The following is a 21,364-nucleotide window of genomic DNA, read 5'->3' as shown; positions in this document are numbered from 1 at the left end:
ATGCTCAGTGAGCACTTATTTGCCAGGCACTGTTCTAAACCCTTTACATATAGCGTTAATATCTTCATCTTTACTATAGCATGGAAAAGCCAAGTACTGTGCCAAAGGTCACAGACACAAGGAGCATGGAGTGGGGATAAGAAGCCAGGTGGTCCATGCTTTCTACCACTTTGCTACAGACACCACTGGAGGAACTTTATAAAGTCATCTCATCTAAGCCAAGGACACAGAGATGGTGTTGGAGATAGCCCCAGACACAATGAATCCATTAACTCTGGGCACTTCCCTTTACCCCTCTGATTCTTCAGGTGTGAAATGGGAATAAAGACAACGCTTAGATCGGGTAAAACTGAAGAAAATAAAGAAAACCCGACATAATGTATGTGGAAGGCAATTCCGTCCCCAGTGGGCAGGCCCACCCAGTCCTTACTATGTTCCCTTTTCCTCCTCAGTGGCGCCACTGTTCATCCTCAACTTGCTTTCAGCTATGTCTCAGTCCCTAGAATTGATTTGAATCTTAGATCCAAATGATTTCAAGAGCTTTATCCAAACCTCCTGCTGTCCCTATCTAGTGGTAGCTATCGCTGCTACCATTAGAGCTTCATCTAAGTCATAACTGGAGCTTCTGCCTTGGACTTCTGCCGGTGCCCGGTCCCTGTCTTCACAGCGAGCTCAGTGTACCCCAAGTTCTGCCTGGATCTTGACAGCTACCACTGCTCCAGGAACCAGCTCTTGGCATCGGTAGACACGTTGGCAACACCACCTACTTGAACTTCCTAGCACCACCTCCTCTGAGATCCGCTCTTATTTCTCTCTAGCTCACCCATATCTCCCCACCCACTGTACCTCAGGTGGGTAGGCCTTGCCCAAAGTTAACTCCTAGTCTAGATGCAAGGTGACACTTGTGGCTGTCACTTGCCTCAGACTGGACTCCCTTGCAGTCCTTCAGGACATCCAGCTACTGTCCCAGGGCTTGCCCACTGTCCACGTGGACTCTTCTGTTTTTCTCTGCCAGTATGCCAGGAGCTGGGATGCCATCGCTGAGTCTCTGAAAGGACTCCCTGCTCTCTGGTAAATACCTCCTATCACTTTATAATAAACACATAAGTGTTTATAAAACACTTTATGGGAACAATATTCTTGTTCCCATATTATGGCTAAATAAAGGAGGGCCACGGGTTTATCCTTGGTTTGCCTCAGTGGTGCTGGGTGGTGTATGTTACAGACACCTTGCCAAGAAAAAAGGACCAACATATGGCTCCAGTGCTTTTTAAACCCCAATGAACTTAAGTATGTCAGCGTGAGCCTGGCTCTGCAAATCCAGCAGATACCCTGGAGCATCCCTCGTTCTCCCCTCTGGATCTCCTGGTGAACGGGACCCAAGCAGGCTGCTGTGCTTACAGGGTAGTACAGGCCGCGTTCCTGAGACAGTCCACAGCATGGCTATGGTTAAGAACAGGGTCATGTCCTCACTGAAAGCTGAGAGCAAGATAATTCCTTATTTCTCCATTTTAGGAGAAGATACTGTATAATATGCCTGGCCTACCCAGCCAAAGGGGGAAGTGATCTCCGAAATGTTTTCGTTTGTAAATACCAATGCTTAACCTTCTTGTGCATTACTTTCCAGCATCAAATTTGCATGGTGGCACATTCTAGCAAAGATTAGTGAGTATGGATAGACCTCGAGAGCTCACCGCCCTGTTAGGCATGAAAAAAAAACAACCCTGCAGTGCAAAAGTTGACTTGCAAACTTGGACGGGATACTCTGGCCTACCTGAAATTGAGGGGGCAAAATGTCCATAATTACATGAAATTGATTTAAAATATCCTACACTGACAGGAGGGGCTATATAATTCACAGAGCTCAGTGCAAAATGAAAACACGGAGCCCCTTGTTCAAAAATGAAGAGTTTCAAGAGAACAACAACAGAGCATTAAACCAAGCCTGTCTGAGCATGGGCCCTGCTCGCTGAATTTGGTTTCCAAAACATGGCTTATAAAAATGTATTTCTAAAACCATTTGGCTATTCACTCTCTATGGTTTGTTAGCTTTCTCCTATTATAGCAAGAACAACACTATCTTCCTTACGACGTATTCTATTTTGCCCTCACCCTCTTAAACAGCTTGACTCTCTGACAGGGGATCTGGAACTAATTTACTCATTTAATCAAGAAGAGAAGAGCAGTTTTCCTTCAAGGAACAGTCCGTTCCGCCTCACTGCGTGGCCCTCTGCCCAGTCTCCTCGACGTGCCAGGAGCCTTGAGGTGGGCACAAGGACAGGAGGCATAACGGGGTCCTGTTTGAGGACCCCACAGGAGACAGCCAACCCACACCTGAAGCTCAGACATTGGGGGGGGGGTGTTGGGTGCTGCGGCTAAAGAGTGGGCCAAGCCCCAGGCTCTGACCGCTCACTGGGAAGACTGGACAGCAGTGCCTCCAGAGCCCTGGGAAGCCACAAGTGCCCACATCTAATGGGGCAGCTGTGCCGTGTCCCAGACATTCCAACCAGATCGCCATTCCTTCTGGAGAAACGCAACACTTGAGATGATACTGCTAGGTACTGGGGGGAGGAGGGGAGGGAGAAAAAGGTAAAAAGGTTTTATTTTGTCAGTTGTTCGTTATTTTCTCCTCCACCCTCACCACCCCCCCAGTCCCATTTTTCTCCTGTTCAGGGAATAGAAACAATAGTATTGCAGTTTTCCACAAGGGTGGATGAACCGGGGTGCAAACACACAGGGTTAAAACACATTCCCTCTTGAAATTCGGCCCAAATTATGGGGCAGTCCTGAGGCCAGTGGAGTCCATGTGGAAAAGCAGTGCCGGGCAAGTTAGGAGGTGGGCTCTAGATCTGGGGCCCGGGATTGGGACCCAGTTGGACACTTTTTAGTTGTGACTGAGCAAGTTACTTCATGTCTATACCTCAGCCTCTGTAAAATGGGGGATGATGACCCCTTGTTGGGCAGTGGATTTTATGGGACTGAGTTAATTCATGAAAGTACTTAAAGCAGTGCTCAGCACCAAATAAACTGTCCTTTGCTATTATATTTAACTTGCATGGAAGGGAAAAATCACATCAAGTTCTAAAGACAAATTAGCAACTTGGTACCTGCCAGTTTGCCAGCATTCTTTTTGTTACTCTCATCTGGTGCGTCGCCAGGAAAAATACACCCAGAGATTTATCTTTTCACTACAGAATTCTAGAATCTGAGCTGGATTCCATGGCCTAGGAGGCTCTTCCACTAATCACTGTTCTTACAGATCAGACACATTCACCCAGCAAAGTGCTGAAGGATGTTGTCCTCAGCTGTTTTTGTTTAAATCTTTTCTTGAGAAATAGGCAATAACCTTTTCCCTTGTGGGATGCACATTTCTCTAAAATCAACTGACATTTCCATTGTATTAATTCAATACCTTATCATCTTTGGGTTCCCGATGGCTGTACCCCCAAGCAAGTTTCCTAAAACCAAACCACCCGCACACCTACACCTACAAACTCAGGATTCTCATTTTGAGTCACTTCCGAATCTGTGAAGAGTCCAGCCCTCTTGCCTTAATATTGTTATCATCTTGCTGAAGTGATGCTCACAGTTCAAGCCTGAGGAGGCTTACTGAGCCCTCCTTTCCATTGCTGAGGCACAGAATCACCTATGGAAGTGACTCTGGCCTCAACAACATCAATACAGAGCCAAACATGGGAGACCCTCTCTTTACTCCTTAGGTGTGCCTCACATTCTAGGAGAAAACACTAGCTATTGGCTCTCAGAACTAAACCTTCCTCTCATCTGACAATTTCCTATCTGTTAGGGTTCCTGGACTTTGCAGGCACATCCTCTGGCTCACGTAAAAAATTTTTTCTTAATCAAGACTTTTTTTTTTTTTTTTAAAACAACAGTTTTAGGTTTTCAGAAAACTTGAGCATAAATGAAAGGTTCCATAGCCCCCCCAAGTGCAGTTCATTAACTTCTTATATTACTGTGATATATTTTAACGATAAGCCAATACTGATATTATTACCTAAAGTCTATAGTTTATTAGGGCTTACTCTTTGTGTTATGCAGTTCTATAGGTTTGGGCAAATGTATAACGACATCTATTCACCAACATAGAGGCATACAGAGTAGTTTCACTGCCCTAAAACCCCTGTGCTCTCCCTAGTCCCCTCCCCCACAACCCTCCGCCTGAACTCCTGGCAACCACTGATCTTTTTATTCTCTGTAGTTTCACTTTTCCTAGAATGTTACATGCAGTTGACCCTTGAACAATGTGCTGACCCCTGCAGAGCTGCAAATTTGCATATAACTTTTGACTCCCCCAAAGCTAATATCCTACTGTTAACCAAAAAACCCTTACCAATAAGGCAAGGAAATATGATACATACTTTATATATCATGTAACGTATTATTAACAATAAAGTAAGCTAAAGAAAATGTTAAGAAAATCAGAAGAGAGCACCAAAAACAGTAAGATACCCAGGAATAAACCTAACCAAAGAGGTAAAACATCTATACTCTGAAAACTACAGAACACTTAGGAAAGATAGTGAAGAGGACACAAAGAAATGGAAAAACTTTTCATACTCATGGATTGCCAGAACAAACATTGTTAAAAGGTCTATACTACCCAAAGCAATCCACACATTTAATGCAATCCCTATAAAAATACCACCAGCATTTTTCACAGAGCCAGAACAAACAATCCTAAAATTTGCACGGAATCACAAAAGACCCCAGATAGCCAAAGCAGTCCTGAAAAAGCAAAGCAAAGCTAGAGGCATCACAATTCCTGATTTCAAGGTATTTTACAGAGCTGTAGTCATCAAGGTGGTAGGATTCTGGCACAAAAAGAGACACACATGTCTGTCAATGGAATAGAACAGAAAATCCAGAGATGGACCCAGAACAATATGGTCAACTCATCAGGAAACAAAGCAGGAAAGCATGTCCAATGGAAAAAGACGGTCTCTTCGACAAATGGTGTTGGGGAAGCTGGATGGCAACATGCTGAGGAATGAAATTAGACCACTTTCTTTCAGCATACACAAAAATACATTCAAAATGGATGAAAGGCCTAGATGTGAGACAGGAAACCATCAAAATCCTAGAGGAGAACATAGCCAGCAACCACTTTGACCTCAGCTGGAGCAACTTCTTACAAGACACATCCCTAGAGGAAAGGGAAACAAAAGCAAATATGAACTATGGAATTTCATCAAGATAAAATGCTTCTTCACAGTGAAGGAGACAATCAACAAAACCAAAATGGGAGGAAAATATTCGCAAACGACATATCTGACAAAGGGTTAGTATCCACAATCTATAAAGAACTTACCAAACTCGACACCCAAAAAAACTAATAATCCAGTGAAGAAATGGGAAGACATGAATAGACACTTTTTCCAAGGAAGACATCCAGAGGGCTAACAGACACATGAAAAGATGCTCAACATCACTCATCACCAGGGAAATGATAGTCAAAAAATGAGATACCACCTCACACCTGTCAGAATGGCTAAAATTAACAACACATGAAACAACAGGTGTGGGCAAGGATGCAGAGGAAGGGGAACCTTCTTGCATTATTGGTGTGAATGCAAACTGGTGCAGCCACTCTATAGAACAGTATGGAGCTTCCTCAAAAAGCTGCAAATAGAACTACCCTATGACCCAGCAATTCTACCACTAAGCATTTACCCAGTAGATACAAAAATACAGATTTGAAGGGCTACATGCACCCCAATGTGGATGGAGCTAGATATTATGCTAAGTGAAATAAGCCAGTCAGAAAAAGACAAATACCATGTGATTTCATTCACAGGTGGAATTTAACAAATAAAACAGAGGAACATATGGGAAGGGGGGGAGGAGAGGGAAACAAACCATAGGAAACTCTTAATGATAGAGAACAAACTGAGGGTTGATGGAGGGAGGTGGGTCGCAGACGGGCTAAAGGGATGACAGAGATTAAGGAGGGCACCTGTGATGAGCACTGGGTGTTGTATATAAGTGATGAATCACTGAATTCTACTCCTGAAGCCAATGTTGCACAAAAAACACTAACTAGAATTTAAATAAAAGTTAAAAAAAAAAGTCATAAGAGAAAATACATTTACAGTACTGTATAAAAAAAAAAGCCACACATAAGTAATCCTGCGGAGTCAAACCTGTGTTGTTCAAGGGTCAACTGTAGTTATCACACAGATGTAGCCTTTTCAGGCTTTCTTTCACTTAGTAATATGTACTTAAGGTTCCTCATGCCCTTTAGTGCCTTAACAAGCCTAGAACATTCTTATCTAAATGTTTACCATGCTTTACAGGTGTGATTAATTCTAATTGAAGTTTGAGAAATACTGCTTTAGTTTTGTTTTTGTTTTTTACCCCACAGCAATTTTTTTTCCGGTGAAGATATAACTCACATAACATATATGAGCGCATCTAAAGAATACAATTAGATAGTTGCTTAACTGTAAATATACTAAAAACCATCACCACAATCAAGTTTAACACATTTTAATACCCACTCCCAAAAGAACCTTGTACTCTTGGCCATCGACTTCATATCTTTCTCTTATGCCCCAGGCCTAGGCAACCACTGATCTACTCTCTTTGTAGATTTGCCTCTTTGGGGAAAGATTTCACATAAACAGAATCAAGCAATATGTGACTAGTTACCTTCATTCAGCATGTTTTCAAAATTCATTCATATTGTAACATGTATCAGTACTTCATTCCTTTTTATATCTTGATCATATTCCATTGTATGGATTAGGACATTTTAAAAATCCACTCATCAACTGATGGACATCTGGGTTATTTCTACCTTTTGCCTATTCTGAATAATGCTGCTATGAATATTCATGTACAAGTTTTTATAGGGACATAAGTTTTCTTTTCTCTTGGTTATATAGCTATGAATATAATTGCACAAGTGGTGGGGTGGCTGGGTGGCTCAGTCAGTTGATGTCTGACTTCAGCTCAGGTCATGATCCTATGGTCCGTTGGGCTCTGTGCTGAGAGCTCAGAGACTAGAGCCTGCTTCAGATTTTGTGTCTCCTCTCTCTGCCCCACCCCCACTTGTGCTCTGTCTCTGTCTTTCAAAACTGAATAAACATTTAAAAAATTAAAAAAAAAAAGAATTGTTCAAGTGGTAACTTTGTGTTTAACTTTGGGATTATTTTTCACAGTAGGTATTTTTACACTCCCACCAGCAGTGTATGAGGGTTTCAATTTTTCCACATCTTCACCAACACTTGTTATTTTTAACATAGTGATCTACGTGCATGTAAAGTAGTATCATTATGATTTTGATTGTGTTTGCATTTTCCTGATGACTGATATTGAGCATCTTTTCATATACAAACTACCCAGTAGGCACATCTTCTGAGAAATGTTCTATCCAAATTTTTTACATTATTTCTTTTTATGGTAAGAGTTCTTCATATTTTCTAGATACAAGTCTCTTATTAAATACATGATTTTCAAATGTTTTATCCCTTTCTGAGGGTTGTATGTTCACTTTGTTGGTATTATCCTCTGAAGCACAAGTTTTTAATTTTGATGACACCCAATTTTTTCTTTATTGCCTATGCTTTCAGTATCATACATAAAGAAATTATTGCTGGAGTGCCTAGGTGGCTCTGTTGGTTGGGTGTCCAACTTCAGCTCAGGTCATGATCTCATAGTTTGTGAGTTCAAGCCCCACATCAAGCTCTGCTGTCAGTGAGGCGCCTGCTTCAGATCCTCTCCCCCCAACCCCCTTGTCCCTCGTGCTTGCTATCTCTCAAAAATAAACATTTAAAAAAAGAAGCTATTGCCAAATTCAAAGTCACAAAAATTTGCCCCTGTATTTTTTTCTAAAATATGGCTAACTGACATTAAGGTCTCTGACCCATTTTTGGTTAATTTTTGTATATGGCGTGATAGGGGTCCATAATCATTTTTAGCATGCAGCTATCCAACTGTCCCAGAACCATTTGTTTAAAAAAACTACTCTCTCCCCTCACTTGTTTTGTTTTGGTAACTGAATTGTTTTGGTAACCTTGTCAAAAATCAATGGACTGTAGCTGTGAGTGTTTATTTCTGGACTTTCATTTCTATTCCATTGATCTTTATATCCATCCTCCGCCAGGACTATATGGTCTTGATTAAAGTGGAATTCCTCCAACTGCTCTTTTTCAATTTTGTTTTGGCTATTCTGGTTTCCATAAATTTCCATGAATTTTCGGATCAATTTCTGTTTCTGCAGAAAGACCAACTGGTTAACCGATAGGATTGAGTTGAATCTATAGAACAATTTAGGAAGCACTGCTATGCTAATAATCAGTCTTCTGATTCATAAACATGGTATTAGGTCTAATTTTCTATTTATTTATGTCTTAATTTTTTTTTCAAAAATGCTTTAATATGTTTCAGTATAAAAGTATTTTACTTAAAAAGTTATTCCTAAATATTTCAGGAACAGAATTGTTTTTAAAGTTTCCTTTTCCGTTTGCTCATTGTTACTATACAGAAATGTAAGATCAATATACAAAAATTATATCCTTTGGCTTTGCTGAACTTATTAGTTCTAATAGTTTAATGAATTAGACTTTCTACATATAAGATCACATCATAGGAGTACAGAGATAATTTTACTTCTTCCTTTCCAGTCTCCATGCCTTTTATTTTCTTGCCTAATTGCCCTGGCTAAGACTTCCGATGCAGTGCTGAGTAGAAGTGGCAGGAATAGCTATCTTTAGAGTGAAAGCATCCAGGCTTTCCTCACTGAGTATAATGTTAACTTGGGTTTCTCTCACATGTGGTTCCTTTTGTTCTTCCAGGCACTGGCTCATTGTCTTATCTTGATTTGGTGAAATCCTTATCCTTTAAGTTCTAGCTAAAGTGTCCCTTCTCAAAGACCTCTTCCCTACTCTTACAGACTAGGCTCATAGCGTCATGCTCTTATCAGTATTGTAACAAATACTTGTCAGCATGATTCTCCCTCCTAACTTGGCCTCACCTTGTTCACAGATATATCCACAACAGAGACTGGCACAAACGTGGTGTGCTGCCACCAACCAGCCTCGTGTATTGTACTCTATTCCTTAGTGTGGTAGGAGCACTGTTCTAAAAGTTCCATTTCTACCTCTCTCTCCACCTCACAGACAAGCCCCTGCTTTATTCATCCTTACACCCAGCACCTAACACAGAGCCTGGTACTCAGTAACCCTTAGTAACTTCTGTGAATCATTCTGAGGCTACTCAGAAATTTGAGGCTACTCAAAAAGGAATTATAAAAATGCTGGATGCAATTTTTGCCCAAAACAACAAAAGGAAACATACCTTCAACTGGGCCAATCTGATTGGTCACAGCAAATCTAAGCACCCCTTCCCCTTCAGTGTACAAGGCAAAGACCCGGTCCACATTCAGCTGCTGGGTGGTGGGAATGGCCCGGTGTCTGGGGGCGTGCCTGCATGCCTCGTAGGTGATATTCTGGTAGATGCGGTAGGACAGTGTTTGGTTGGTGGCACCGAAGATGAGCGAGTAGTCTCTGGAACTTGTGGAGGTCACAGCTGCAACAGACATCATTCAGCCAAACTGATAAGTTTTTTAAATATTAGAGATTTTCACGTGGGGCCAATTTTTCTGTTTTTCATATGATTCCTGGAGCATGTTCCCTTGGGAAGTTCCTGAGTTAATATGGAAAACCCGTCAGGCAATTCCGGGAATCTGAGCAGATGCAAAGCCGAAGTGCTGAGGAGGAGGAGGTACAATCATTGCCATCATTATTAGCAAAGGATCAATTCTGCCACCGCATGCCAGCCACGCCAGGTGCTCTCCAAGCACGGCCTTGTTTATGCCTCACCCCAGCAGGGTGGGTGCGGTGATCGCGCGCAGGGGGCCTTGCAGAGGTTAAGAAGTGGCTTAAGACGCGAGGCCAGCATGTGGGAGAGTGGGAACTGGGACACAAGGCAGCCCGACTCTATACCCCAAGGTTTCCTGCTCAAGATTGCACAGAGGGACAGCTCGCGACTTAAGTCTGAAGGGTTCTGGACAAAGGAAGGGGACGTTCTTTCAGTGTGAGCGTGGAGTAGGAAGCCCAGACCAGTCTTCTGGCCATCAGCTGCTCTGTGCACTCGCTGGGTTTCCACTGCCCAATCTCCTCTGTCCACCCTCTGTCCAGCATCCCAACTCTCACAACACAGAAGCAGGAAAGGCACGGCTCAAAGCAAACTGCTGTGCCACAGGGCGGCAGATGTGATTACGCCAGTATCTTGCATTCAGGTAGTTTTCTAGAACTCAGCACAATTTACACACAACAACCATGGAAGGTAGAGAGAAAAGGTGTTCTTTTGCTCATTCTCAAGATGAGAAAATAGGCTCTCAGGTGGCAAGTGACCTTAGCCCTCGTCTACTTTAAGCTACAAATCCATGATGTGAATTCCTATCTTGTGACTCCAAATGTAGCATTAGTTGTACAAAACAGTGTAGCATCTCATTTTAAAACGGGCTGAAACAATGTTATGGGACAAGTAAAAATTCCGATAATATTTTTCCATGGCCCAGATAGCACAGGTGGTTAAAATTTGTATATAATTATACAACCCCTACCCACCCCCATAGACAAAGTTGCTATTCATTCATTATTTGAAAGTACTGGCATAGGAATATTGATATTCATTTGTGTAGGAGCCAACACTTCTCTCACGTATACTACATATTTAATAAGAGTAATAAAATGATATTGACCTCATTTTACGTACCACACTTTTCTAAGGACATTCCATGTAATAACTCGTCATCCTCACAACTATCTTACAAGATATGCACTCTGCCCATTTTACAAATGTCAAAACGGTTACACATACCTGACTCCGAGTAGTGGTAAAGCTCTTTGTAGGGAGCTAGGTGGGCTGTGAAATTTGCTGGGATGTAAGGCACCTGGCCTTGAACGTTGGTCTTAATGCTCAGATAGTTCTCTGGGTCAAGTCCCTCGGCGGTTTGAGTGATGTGAACTCTCTCTTCTCCTGGATAGAAAATCACTTCCATTTCATGGGTAAAGGTGGCACCTGGGGAGGAACAAAGACTTCAGCACAAAGCTAACAGGAGGTGTTGCACCTTCCAGTAACAATCACCGCAGTGCGCTTCTTCGTTCCTACTGCTGTTGGCGATGGTGCATACGGAGATCATCTGCCATCCAAGACTAAGTACCATCAGCTGCCGATTTCGTCAGTTCCCCAAAGTTTCTATTAAACAGTGTGGTTTCATCCTGCCTCATTTCACACTGCTTCTCTTTGTAACAGCTTGTTTTCCATGAGAAGCTACTAGTAACATCTTGACCTTTCTCTTTCTGAGGTTGCTGGACTTAGCGAAAAACAAACAAGCAAAAAAAACGTAGAACACCCAGTTAAATTTGAACTTCAGATAATTAATGAATATACTTTTAGTATAACACGTCTCCTACAGTATTTGGGGCATACTTTTACTAAGTTATTCAAATAATTCATTGTTTACCTGAAATTCAAATGTGACGGAGTATACTGCACCTACTTGTGACTCAAAGTTTTATTCAAACCTTGATTGAAAACAAGATCCTACAAATAGCTCTGGAGGTGGGGGAAGAACTTTTCTCTCAGTACTTTGCTTGTGATAAAGCCAGCAGGAAACCAACCTCTTCAGGTAGGGAAGGAAAAGCCAAAAAAAGATCCTCTTAGACCAGCGTTAGCATCTCTGGGAAGCTCGGTTAGGAAAACAGAATCACAGACCCCAGCCCAGGCTCACAGAGCCAGAATCTGCCTTTTCACAAGCACTGCAGGTGATCTGCTGCAGGCTAGAGTGTGGGAGGCATTCCCTGGTCTGTACCATTAGAGGTCAGAGTCGTGGGGGTGAGAGAGGAGGAAGTTTACTGGCAAAGTAAACTCCTCACCAGATGCCTTGTAATCTCCATTTGTGCATCTCTATTTGACAGATCTGTGGGTCACAACTCACGTAAACACAACCTAACAAACAAGCTTCAACCAATTCCGGTGAAAGGACATAAAGGGTCCAAATGGAATCATCCCAATTCTCAGGACAACTTGGAGAACATGTGGAAGAAAACAGTCCTGTGAGACCAAACCAGGCCCAGCTACACACCTGTAGAATATTGAACAAACGGATCCTCTTTTACGGAATAAAAACCCAAGCATGACGGCTGGTAGCCATCGGCCCCCTTAAAGGCCCCTGCTGCTCACCTGTGAGACGGAAGCCATTCTCCCAGCCTGGCTTTTCTAAAGCAAAGAGCCAGCCTAATAAGCCTCCGATTGGTGTGAGTGGGAGAAGGGCTTGGGCCGCGGGCTGTGGGATGTGGCTGATGGCTGTATAGGCTCTGCCGTCATTGCCCACAATGTAAGCATGCAGGTCCACGTCAGTGAAGTGCACGGGCGTGTGGCCCACGTGGAGGTGGCCACTCACTTTCCCGTTGACTCGATGCGGCACCCCTAAAAGAGAGCAAATTCGGTCAACTCTGACCATGGTCCAGGTTGGGGATGGGTACACAGAAAATAATTCCACTCACAATTCCGGAAACTCGGGTCTTTTATCCATTTTCATGATTCCCTAACCAACCAATTATCCATCTAAGTACAAAACAGACCTGTCTTCAATTTATTTTCTCCCATCCACTCTCCCATCCGCCCTGACTCTAATGAGCTGGCAATAAGGAGGAAAGATTTCTGGCTAATCCTCAAATTGGGAAACCAGCCCAAATGCATTCATTTCTCCTTATTAAGCACCTGCACATTGCCAGTGCTTTGATTCAGGCGGTCGGAGATTCAAGGTCCATAAGCAGAGTCACAGCGGCGGCTGGAAACAGGCAAGCGGCAAAAATATACACAGAGCAGCCCCCAGTCCAGTCAATCCAGCATCTCCTACCTTCTGGCAGACAGTACTTCCCATTGCCGTAAAACCTGGACTGGCAGTGGCAGCAAAAGCCAGTGGCGTAGTCCGTGCAGAAGGCGTGCGGGGAGCACTGTCCGTGGTTGCGTTCACAGGTTTCCTTGCTGGCAGCATTATACGTGAAGACTGGAAAGTAAGAACAAACTTGCCTTACAAGGACTAAGTGGTTCCAGCATCGTTCCTGCCAGGCTTCCTCGTGGACACCACATCTGCTCCACAAAATCAGTTTAGATAGTAATAAACAAACGGGGTTTTGATGTTTAAGAGACGGCGACAACACTCAACCCAGGGGAGTCGGCTGGCTTTGTCTTCTGGCCAGACATACCACCGACTGCTCCCATCTGGTCCCACCGCAAAGCTGGTGGGCTCGGGGGCGAGTGCAGGAGCACCAAACCAACCAGCAAGTACGCGAGAGGCCCGGCTGTACCAAGCTGCCATTTTGTGGGTTTACAATGGTCAAATAGCAATTTTATGTGACTCGACCTGAGAGTAAGGACCTGGAGAGGAAGACTGAAAAGAGAAATAACAAATGTGGTCTTAGGTCCAAGCACTAGGGGATCCTGTACCTAAAGAGAATAGCCTGTAGCCTGTCTCATCTGCCCAGAGAGGGAGGTTTTCCTTCTGATAGAGAAGGGCCTTAAAGGACACACACACCCCTACGGAGAATGTACGGAAAAGGAGGGGGAGGGGAAGAGGGGTCCAGCTGTTAAGTGCCCTGTGTCTGGGGCGCCTGGGTGGCTCAGTGGGGCTCTGTGCTGACAGCTCAGAGCCTGGAGCCTGCTTCAGATTCTGTGTCTCCCTCTCTCTCTGCCCCTCCCCTGCTCATGCTGTCTTTCTCTCAGAAATAAATAAAACATTAAATTTTTTTAATAATAATTTGCATTATTTTTATTTTTTTTTACAAATAGTTTATTATCAAATTAGTTTCCACATAACACTCAGTGCTCATCCCCACAAGTGCCCTCCTCCATGCCCACCCCCCTCCCCCCATATCCATCAGTCCTCTGTTTGTTTCTAAGCATTCAAGAGTCTCTCATGGTTTGCCTCTCTCCCTTTCCCCCACCATTTCCCCCCTTCTTCTCCCCCTTGGTCCTCCGTCAAGTTCCTCCTAATCCTCCTATACGTGCAAACATATGATATTTGTCCTTCTCTGCCTGACTTATTTCGCTCAGCATAACACCCTCAAGGTAGATTTCTAAAGACGGTATGAGCTATATGATCTTGAACAGGTCCTGTGCAGAGCCTGTACCTTGTGGGTCCTAAATTTCCAAGTCTTAGAAGTGCCTAGATGGTTCTTTGGGTCATTTGAAGCTCTACAAAACTCTAGCTTTAATAGCCACACTATATTTCTATGAAGGAGGAGTAAAAAGAGAAGGGGATGAAGAAGAAAAAATAGGAGAAGAAAGAGGAAAAGGAGGAGTAGGAGAGAAATCTGCTATGTAATCTCCAAGGAAAAAACTTACAGATCATATTCTCCCAGCCTGATGAGAATGAGGATAGACTCTAGGACCCACTTAGTACTTAAAACATCCTGTACAAATTCTTGTGATAGTGAAAGGTCAAAACCACTTGCTACATGATGACATCTAAGTGGGATAAATTAGAGCCTAAACTCATTTGAGAGAGGATAAGTTCTCCAATATGGCTATAGTACTACTANGATAACACCCTCAAGGTCCATCCATGTTGCTACACATGGCCCCCAATGTTCATAGCAGCACTCTCCAAATTTTTTTTTAAAAAATACCCTGTGCCTTTGCAGAGTGTCTGGTGGTGGGTATGGCACAAGCCAGATTGCTTTGCAGTAGGAGAGAGGGGCCACAATTACAGCTCTTCTACGAAACCACAGTGGCGCAGTAGGGGTTCCTTCCATCTCCCACTTATTCTGCCCATTAAAAAAAAAAGGGGCCATCAGGGGCACCTGTTGGCTCAGTCGGTTAAGCGTCCCACTCTTTGTTTCGGCTCAGATCATGATCTCATGGCTTGTGAGTTCGAGCCACGTGTCGGGCTCTGCGTTGGTAGTGCAGAGACTGTTTGGGATTCTCTCTCTCTCCCTCTAGGTCCCTCCTCCCACTCCCCCCTCAAAATAAATAAATAAACATTAAAAAAAAAACATGGGGGGGGGGCAATCTGTACTACCAGGAAACAAAGGAATTGAGCAGATGCTATTTCCATAAAGGAAATGGCCAAGAGAGTGGGGTGGGGGTGTGGTGGCGCTAACGGAGAAGAGAGGGCTCTCTTCAGACACCAGGGATGATGTTAAGCCAGAGCGTGGCCACCAGGAGGCAAAGTGGCTGTGCACACCTGGTCTTCACATCCCGGGGGCGGGGGAATGGGGGGGGGGTTGGGTGGAGACTCGGGGAGTGCGGGGACAAGCAGGGACAGCACAGAACTCTAGCGCTGGGCTCTGCTGCTGCTGCGGGGTGCCAGCTCCAGAGGGAGACAGACGCCCTACTCCTCCGGACCTGGGCTCCGGACCTAGGTCTGAGGAGGAAACCGGAGGGTAAGGAAGAAATGGGAAGATTAACATGTACACAGGACTCCAGGGAAGAACAGCAAACAAGGAAACCAAAGGAGGGGAGCTGTACCCCCAGGTAAGTAAACACAGCCAGACAGAGACTTGTATCAGCAGGTAAAAAGACAACAAAGTTACCATTTAAGTAGCGCTTCCTCTACCCCACATACCACTCTATGTACTTTATTAACGCCTTCAGTATGCACAAGAGCAGGGACTGTTTTTATCTCTGTTCTGCAGATAAACAAGCTGAAGCACAGATTAAAGTGAATTTCCTGAAGTCACTACAGGCAACTGGATTTGAACCCAGGAGGTCTGGCTCCAGCTGCACTCCAGTGGGAGCCAAGTACACGGGCCGCAAGAGCTGGCTTAAGGGTCTGATCAGATGCTGGTGGGTGATCAGCACTGGCTTCAGCAAGTAAGATTTGAGGCGCACTTTATAAATCAAGCCTGATGGTAGAAGAGAGCTGAGGGGACCCAGGCAGCGGTCGCGGTGTGTTGTGGGGAAGAGCACAGGTTAAGAGGAGGGAGGAGCAGCAGGAGCATTAACTTCCGGGGCAGCACTTGGCTGCTGCTGACAGATTCTTGAGAAAGCAGCAGGCTGAGGGGCTGGCGGGGCAGGTAATCTGGACGCAAGTGAAACCTCTGGGAACAGCGTGAGAATGAAGTCAGGGACTCAAGACTTGGTATTAGGCCTTGACGACACAGCTGAGAAATTCTAGTTTGATAAAGTAGAAATTTAGCCATAATCCTGAAGGTTTTTTTTCTTTTTTTAACTAGGAAAGGGACACAGAACTCACAACCACCTCCGAACTCCCCCCACCCCAAAAACAATCCAGAATGGGTAGTCTAGAGCCTGCTGTGAAGAAAACTGTATCGTCGTCTACCACTGATTTAAGAGGCTGGGACCCAGTTTGAGTAAAAAGTAACTTGTCAGCCTGGGTTCGTCCAGCTCCGAAGGGAACAGCTAAGTGTGAAGAAGGAGTTCCTGGGGGAGCTGGCACCCTGGCAAGTTCTCAGCGCAGAGCTGCCATCTGGACTCTCCTCCAGAACAAGGTGGGAGGGACGTGGGGTGGGGGGGAGTGGCAGGAGGACCCCAACCTCTAGAACTCAACCTTGGCCGTGGCTCTGTGCAAACCACAGAAATGCTCTCTAAAATCAGGGCGACACCCCTTCTCACACCTCCGTTGCCAGCAATCACATTTTTTCCTGAACGTACCTCTGAGGACCAAGGTACAAAAGCGATGGGACACAGCTCTAAAGGGTAGCCATATTCCGGTTAAGTCCAGTAAAAACAAAACCAAACCCTAAACATTGTTCTCCTGGATTAAAGAAACAGTGGGTCTGTATTCCCTGTATCGTATTCCCCGTTTCTCTCGTGAAGACTTGTTCTTGCACCCAACCCCCATTGCAAGAGCTGGTCATCACGCACGGAGAGATGGGATGCAGGAGGAATGCAGATTGGGAGAGTTGAGGTTTATTTAACTAAAAAGCAAGGGCGCAGGCACGGCTTTCATAGGGGTAAAACAGCTGCTCAGCACTTACAAAGGCAACAGTACAAAAGTTTAAGCTGATGGGCATACTGACTGCATTTTTGTTCTTCTTTTTTTTAAGCTTATTTGAGAGTGGGAGTGGGAGGAGCCAAGACCCTAGCAGATATTAAGAGTCAAATGCTTAACCCCTTGAGCCTCTCGGGCGCCCCCCAGACTGCATTTTTCTAAAGTAAGTAATGGGTAGGGTCCCATGAAAGGCCATTATGAGACAAACTATAATTAGAACAGGTTATTGGTTATTAGTAAACTGGCTCAGGCAGATTTGTAAGCAGGTTTTGTTGTAGAATACTGCATTCTCAGGATGGAGCTTGTCGAGCTACAAATATAAGCTCAGCCTTCCTGCCCCGTGACAGCTACAAGGGAAAGAAGTGGAGTTCGCTCCTGACAGAGGGAAACACAGGCTCCCCTCAGGATTCCTCAGTGTGCCTGCCTTCACACAGGTGTGCACGCAGATATGCACACTTAATACAGTATCGGCTTGTCAGGCAAAACGTAGGTAAATGCCTGTTGCACTTTTCATTTATTAATTCAACAAATAATGTGAGCGAGCACTCACTCTGAGCACTGCCTGACTCTGACCCAGGAATTAGGGCGACAACCGACTAATATGCTGTCCTGCAGCTTACATACTCCTAGGCAGCACTGAACAAACAGGTAACTTATTTAGTACAGAGGTTGTTTTTAAGAGCTGTGCAGAATCTTAAGTCAGGGAAGGTGGAGAGGGCTGGGAGTAGGAGCGGAGACTTGGCTCTAGGCCACTCCCCAGGGCCTAGGCCACTTCCCAGGGCGTTCCTGCGCCCATTGATGACGGGCACAGGATCAAGGGGGACCTTGGGAGAAGGTGACCTCCGGGCAGAGGTCTGGAGTTAGGGGCACGTGAGAGGAACAGGGGTGGTGAGAGAAGGCTGGGGAGATATTGGCCAGTTGTCACAGGGCCCTGTAGGTCACAGGAAGGAGCTGGGCTTTAATCTGAGAGAAGGGGAGCCACAGGCCATCTTGAGCCAAAGAGTGACGAGATCTGACCTACGATACTTCAGGAACGAGCCACTGAGTGAGTGTGTACCCGGCAGCTGGAAGATCTGGTGGAGAGAATATTTTGGTGACGGGGTCAACAGGGTTTGGTGATGGGTTGGATGGAGTGCAGAAAGGGGGAGAAGGTGAGAGTTAAGAGAGAAGACAGAGAGAAGCCCACGGTGACGTTCACATCTGGGTGAGCTGCCATCGCCTGAGACAGGGAGACTGGAAGAGCAGGTCTGTGAGGGAACCGTACCAGCAATGGTGGGGAGGCATCAGGGATGCTCTTGCCCCCTCCAACAGGACTTCTACCCTGGGAGGGCACCATTCAGCCACTCGGAAGAGCTGCATTTCTCCGTGGACCATGGGGAACCACTGCATCACAATCATCTGGGGTGCCTCTTCAACATGCTCATTTCCAGGGCACACCTTAGGGTCAGTCTCTAGGGGTGCGTCCCAGGCGCCTGCACCTGAGCCACTCCCCAGGGGGTTCCTGTGCCCACTGGTGATGACCTTCAGGCCATTTGTAGATTTTCCATTTCTGAGCTTGAGGATGCTCCTTAAAGGGAGTTAATGAATTTCACCTGAGAGTTAGCAGCCACTGAGGGTGGCGGGGTTTCAGGCAATGCCCTCACGTTCATTCCTGGCCAGTGGAGCAGCAGGACTCAGCGCTTACTGCCAGCTTGGGCCCAGAGCCACCAGCCCAGAGGCTCAATCCCCTCCCTGATGAAGAGGCAGAACTGGACCTAGAAACAGGATCCCACATGCAGCTATCAGTCCAAGGCAAGAAAAGCCAGGCTTCTGGCCAACGTGCCTTCTCCAATTTCTACGGGAACTGCGGGTACATCCAAAGATGCTGAGCCACTTGAAGGTATAGAATCAATGTCTGAATCCGAGCTGGATGAGTGTGCCATGAGCGTATCCCAAAACAAGTGACCGTTTTCTTCTCCACTGATCATTTATATGCCTCTTTACATCAGAGTTTTGAATGCATTTTCATCTACTTTTTCCTATTCTGGTGAAGAGGTATTACTTCCATTTTCTAGATGAGAAACTGAGGCCCATGGAGGTGATATGATCTTCTGGCTCTAAATCCCATGCCCCTTCCATCACACCAGGGGACCTAGTTTAAAAATGAAGATTCTGGTTCAGAAGGTGGAGGAGGGGTGTGGAAATCGGCATTTTAAACAAGGGCCCCAGGTGAATCAGATGCTAGGGGACTAAAGCCCACACTTGGAGAAATCATTTTTCTTCCATGGTTTCTTCTCTCCTGAATGTATCCACAGGCTGTCTTCCAGACCCTCCTGAGACCCACTCTCTGCCTGGGTGCACCTGTCACAGGGAGTCAAAATGCTAGAGACAAGTCGGCTGGCTTGTGCCCGGGCACAGCAGGAGGGCAGAGGCCGGCCAGATTTGAATGTGCTCAGTTTACAAAGGTTTGTTAACATGAGGACTTTCCCATCTCATTTCATTTTCCGCTTTAATGCTTTTTCACTCTTCTCATATCCTTCACAGAAAGAAAAATGGGGTGGGGATACATAAAGAAGGCACCTTTCAAATTTCCTGAGATTCGTCTTCATTGGGAGTTCTTCACAAAAATGGAAAACTTCTCTAAATAAAAAAGAAAATTGAAAATAAGGGTGCCTGGGTGACTCCGTTGGTTAAGCAACAGACTCTTGATTTCAGCTCAGGTCTTGATCTCAGGGTGGAGAGTTCAAGCCTCACACTAGGCCCCACGCTAGGCTCCACGCTAGGCATGAAGCCTACTTAAAAAAAAAAAAGGAAAACTTCTCTGCCCTAGATTTGATCTGCCCTTCAGTCTTCATTCTGCCAGCAATACATATGTACCGAATTTCACCCTTGGGACCGCCCTCCTTCCCTAAAGGCTCTGGCCAGCCATCGAGGAACATGGAAGGCAGACTGGCTCTGGGCAGTATAGGAACACAGAGCAGATGAGGGCTTTCACAGGGAGCTGACCTTGGCAGCTGGAGTGGCTTTTTACTTTCAACAGCTTTTACTGCTCAGGAAAAGGACCCACATTTTCACTGCAGGAAAGATCTTCCTAAGTTTCCCTGCCTTGTAGAATGATTGACTAGTATGAAATACCACATCCAACTTTGTAATGAAAAACAGGGGTATAGTGGCGCCTGCGTGGCTCAGTCAGATGAGCGTCTGACTTTGGCTCAGGTCATGATCTCGCAGCTTGTGAGTTCGAGCCCCATGTCAGGCTCTGTGCTGACAGCTCAGAGCCTGGAGCCTGCTTTCGATTCTGTGTCTCCCTCTCTCTCTGCCCCTCCCCCACTCATGCTCTGTCGCTCTCTCAAAAATAAACATTAAAAAAATTAAAAAAAAAAAAACAGTGGTATACTTTTCCCTCCAATTTTCAGTTTGTTTTCTTCTGGGGTGTGTGTGTGTGTGTGTGTGTGTGTGTGTGTGTGTGTAGTGTACAGTGATGCTGGCTGGGTAGATAGTTACTAGGAGTTGGGGGGTGGTATGAGCAGTGGTTTACATCTACTGTCATGACACCAGCAGGCGCTCCCATGCAGGTGTGTCCACAGGGAAGGGAAGCCTTTGTGTTCACAGACCCTCAGCAACCTGGACGTGTCCCCAGGAGAGACAACTTCTCATCTGGAAGGGCGGGAGTGGGAGGTAGAGCCGGCTCTAATTCATCCCAGGGTGGAAGCTCACGAGTAACACATTCCTGCAGCCTTTCCCAAAGCCGGAAGGAGGGTTGGACCAGAAGCCACAGGGAAATCCCTGGGATACCCTGCGCTTTCCCGGCTCGACTGCTGTCTAAGTGGGAACACCAGGACCCCACGGTGAGCGGGAACAGCTGAGGTTTCATCATGCAGGCTGAGGTTAGATGACGGCGCTCACAGCACCACCCCACCGGGTTCAGGAGTATCTGCGAGCTCTGCAGGCCATCATGCCCACCACCCACCACACAGCCAGACCTGGTCCTAGTCAGCTGTAGTCCTTACCTCTCTCCCCCACCCCCTCCACGCTCTCCCTCTCCATTTTCACTTGTCAGTTCTCCGTCCAGACCATTTCCCCTGTTTCCCTCTCTCAGCTCAGACTCTGACGCCATGGTCTGGCTCAAGGCCCTTGTCCTTCACAAAGACTTCCCAGACTGCAGGGATGCGTGGGTCCGCCCTCTGCTGTGTCACCTTACAGTGTGTGCCAATCCTTCCCATGGCCTCCTTGTCTCTTACTCAGACAAGTCACTCAGTATTTCCAGGCTTCAGCTTCTTCCTCCATAAAATGGGAAGAATAGCAGCATCTCCAAGCACACAGCGCAGTTCTGAAGGCTGATTGTCACAGCACAAACTAAAAGTATTTCCCACTTAGAGTCCCAGGGTGTATGTGATA

At 45.6% G+C, this 21,364-nt stretch overlaps 1 protein-coding gene across 2 annotated transcripts in view; it reads right to left on the bottom strand.

The window, feature by feature from the left end:
* NID2 (nidogen 2) overlaps positions 1-21,364 on the bottom strand; it is a 68,338-nt gene that overhangs the window by 23,028 nt on the left and 23,946 nt on the right. For both annotated transcript variants that reach the window (XM_039256116.1, XM_039256117.1), the window contains exons 5-8: positions 12,890-13,039; positions 12,211-12,456; positions 10,846-11,046; positions 9,319-9,549 (exon numbers count right to left, since the gene is read on the bottom strand). In XM_039256116.1, coding sequence (XP_039112047.1) covers positions 9,319-9,549; positions 10,846-11,046; positions 12,211-12,456; positions 12,890-13,039 — 828 coding nt within the window. The remainder of the gene's footprint in view (positions 1-9,318; positions 9,550-10,845; positions 11,047-12,210; positions 12,457-12,889; positions 13,040-21,364) is intronic.

The sequence above is a fragment of the Hyaena hyaena genome, unplaced genomic scaffold (genome assembly GCF_003009895.1).
Source record: "Hyaena hyaena isolate Hyena2069 unplaced genomic scaffold, ASM300989v1 scaffold_559, whole genome shotgun sequence".
NCBI lineage: Eukaryota > Metazoa > Chordata > Mammalia > Carnivora > Hyaenidae > Hyaena > Hyaena hyaena.
This window is presented reverse-complemented; position numbering and strand designations above follow the sequence as displayed.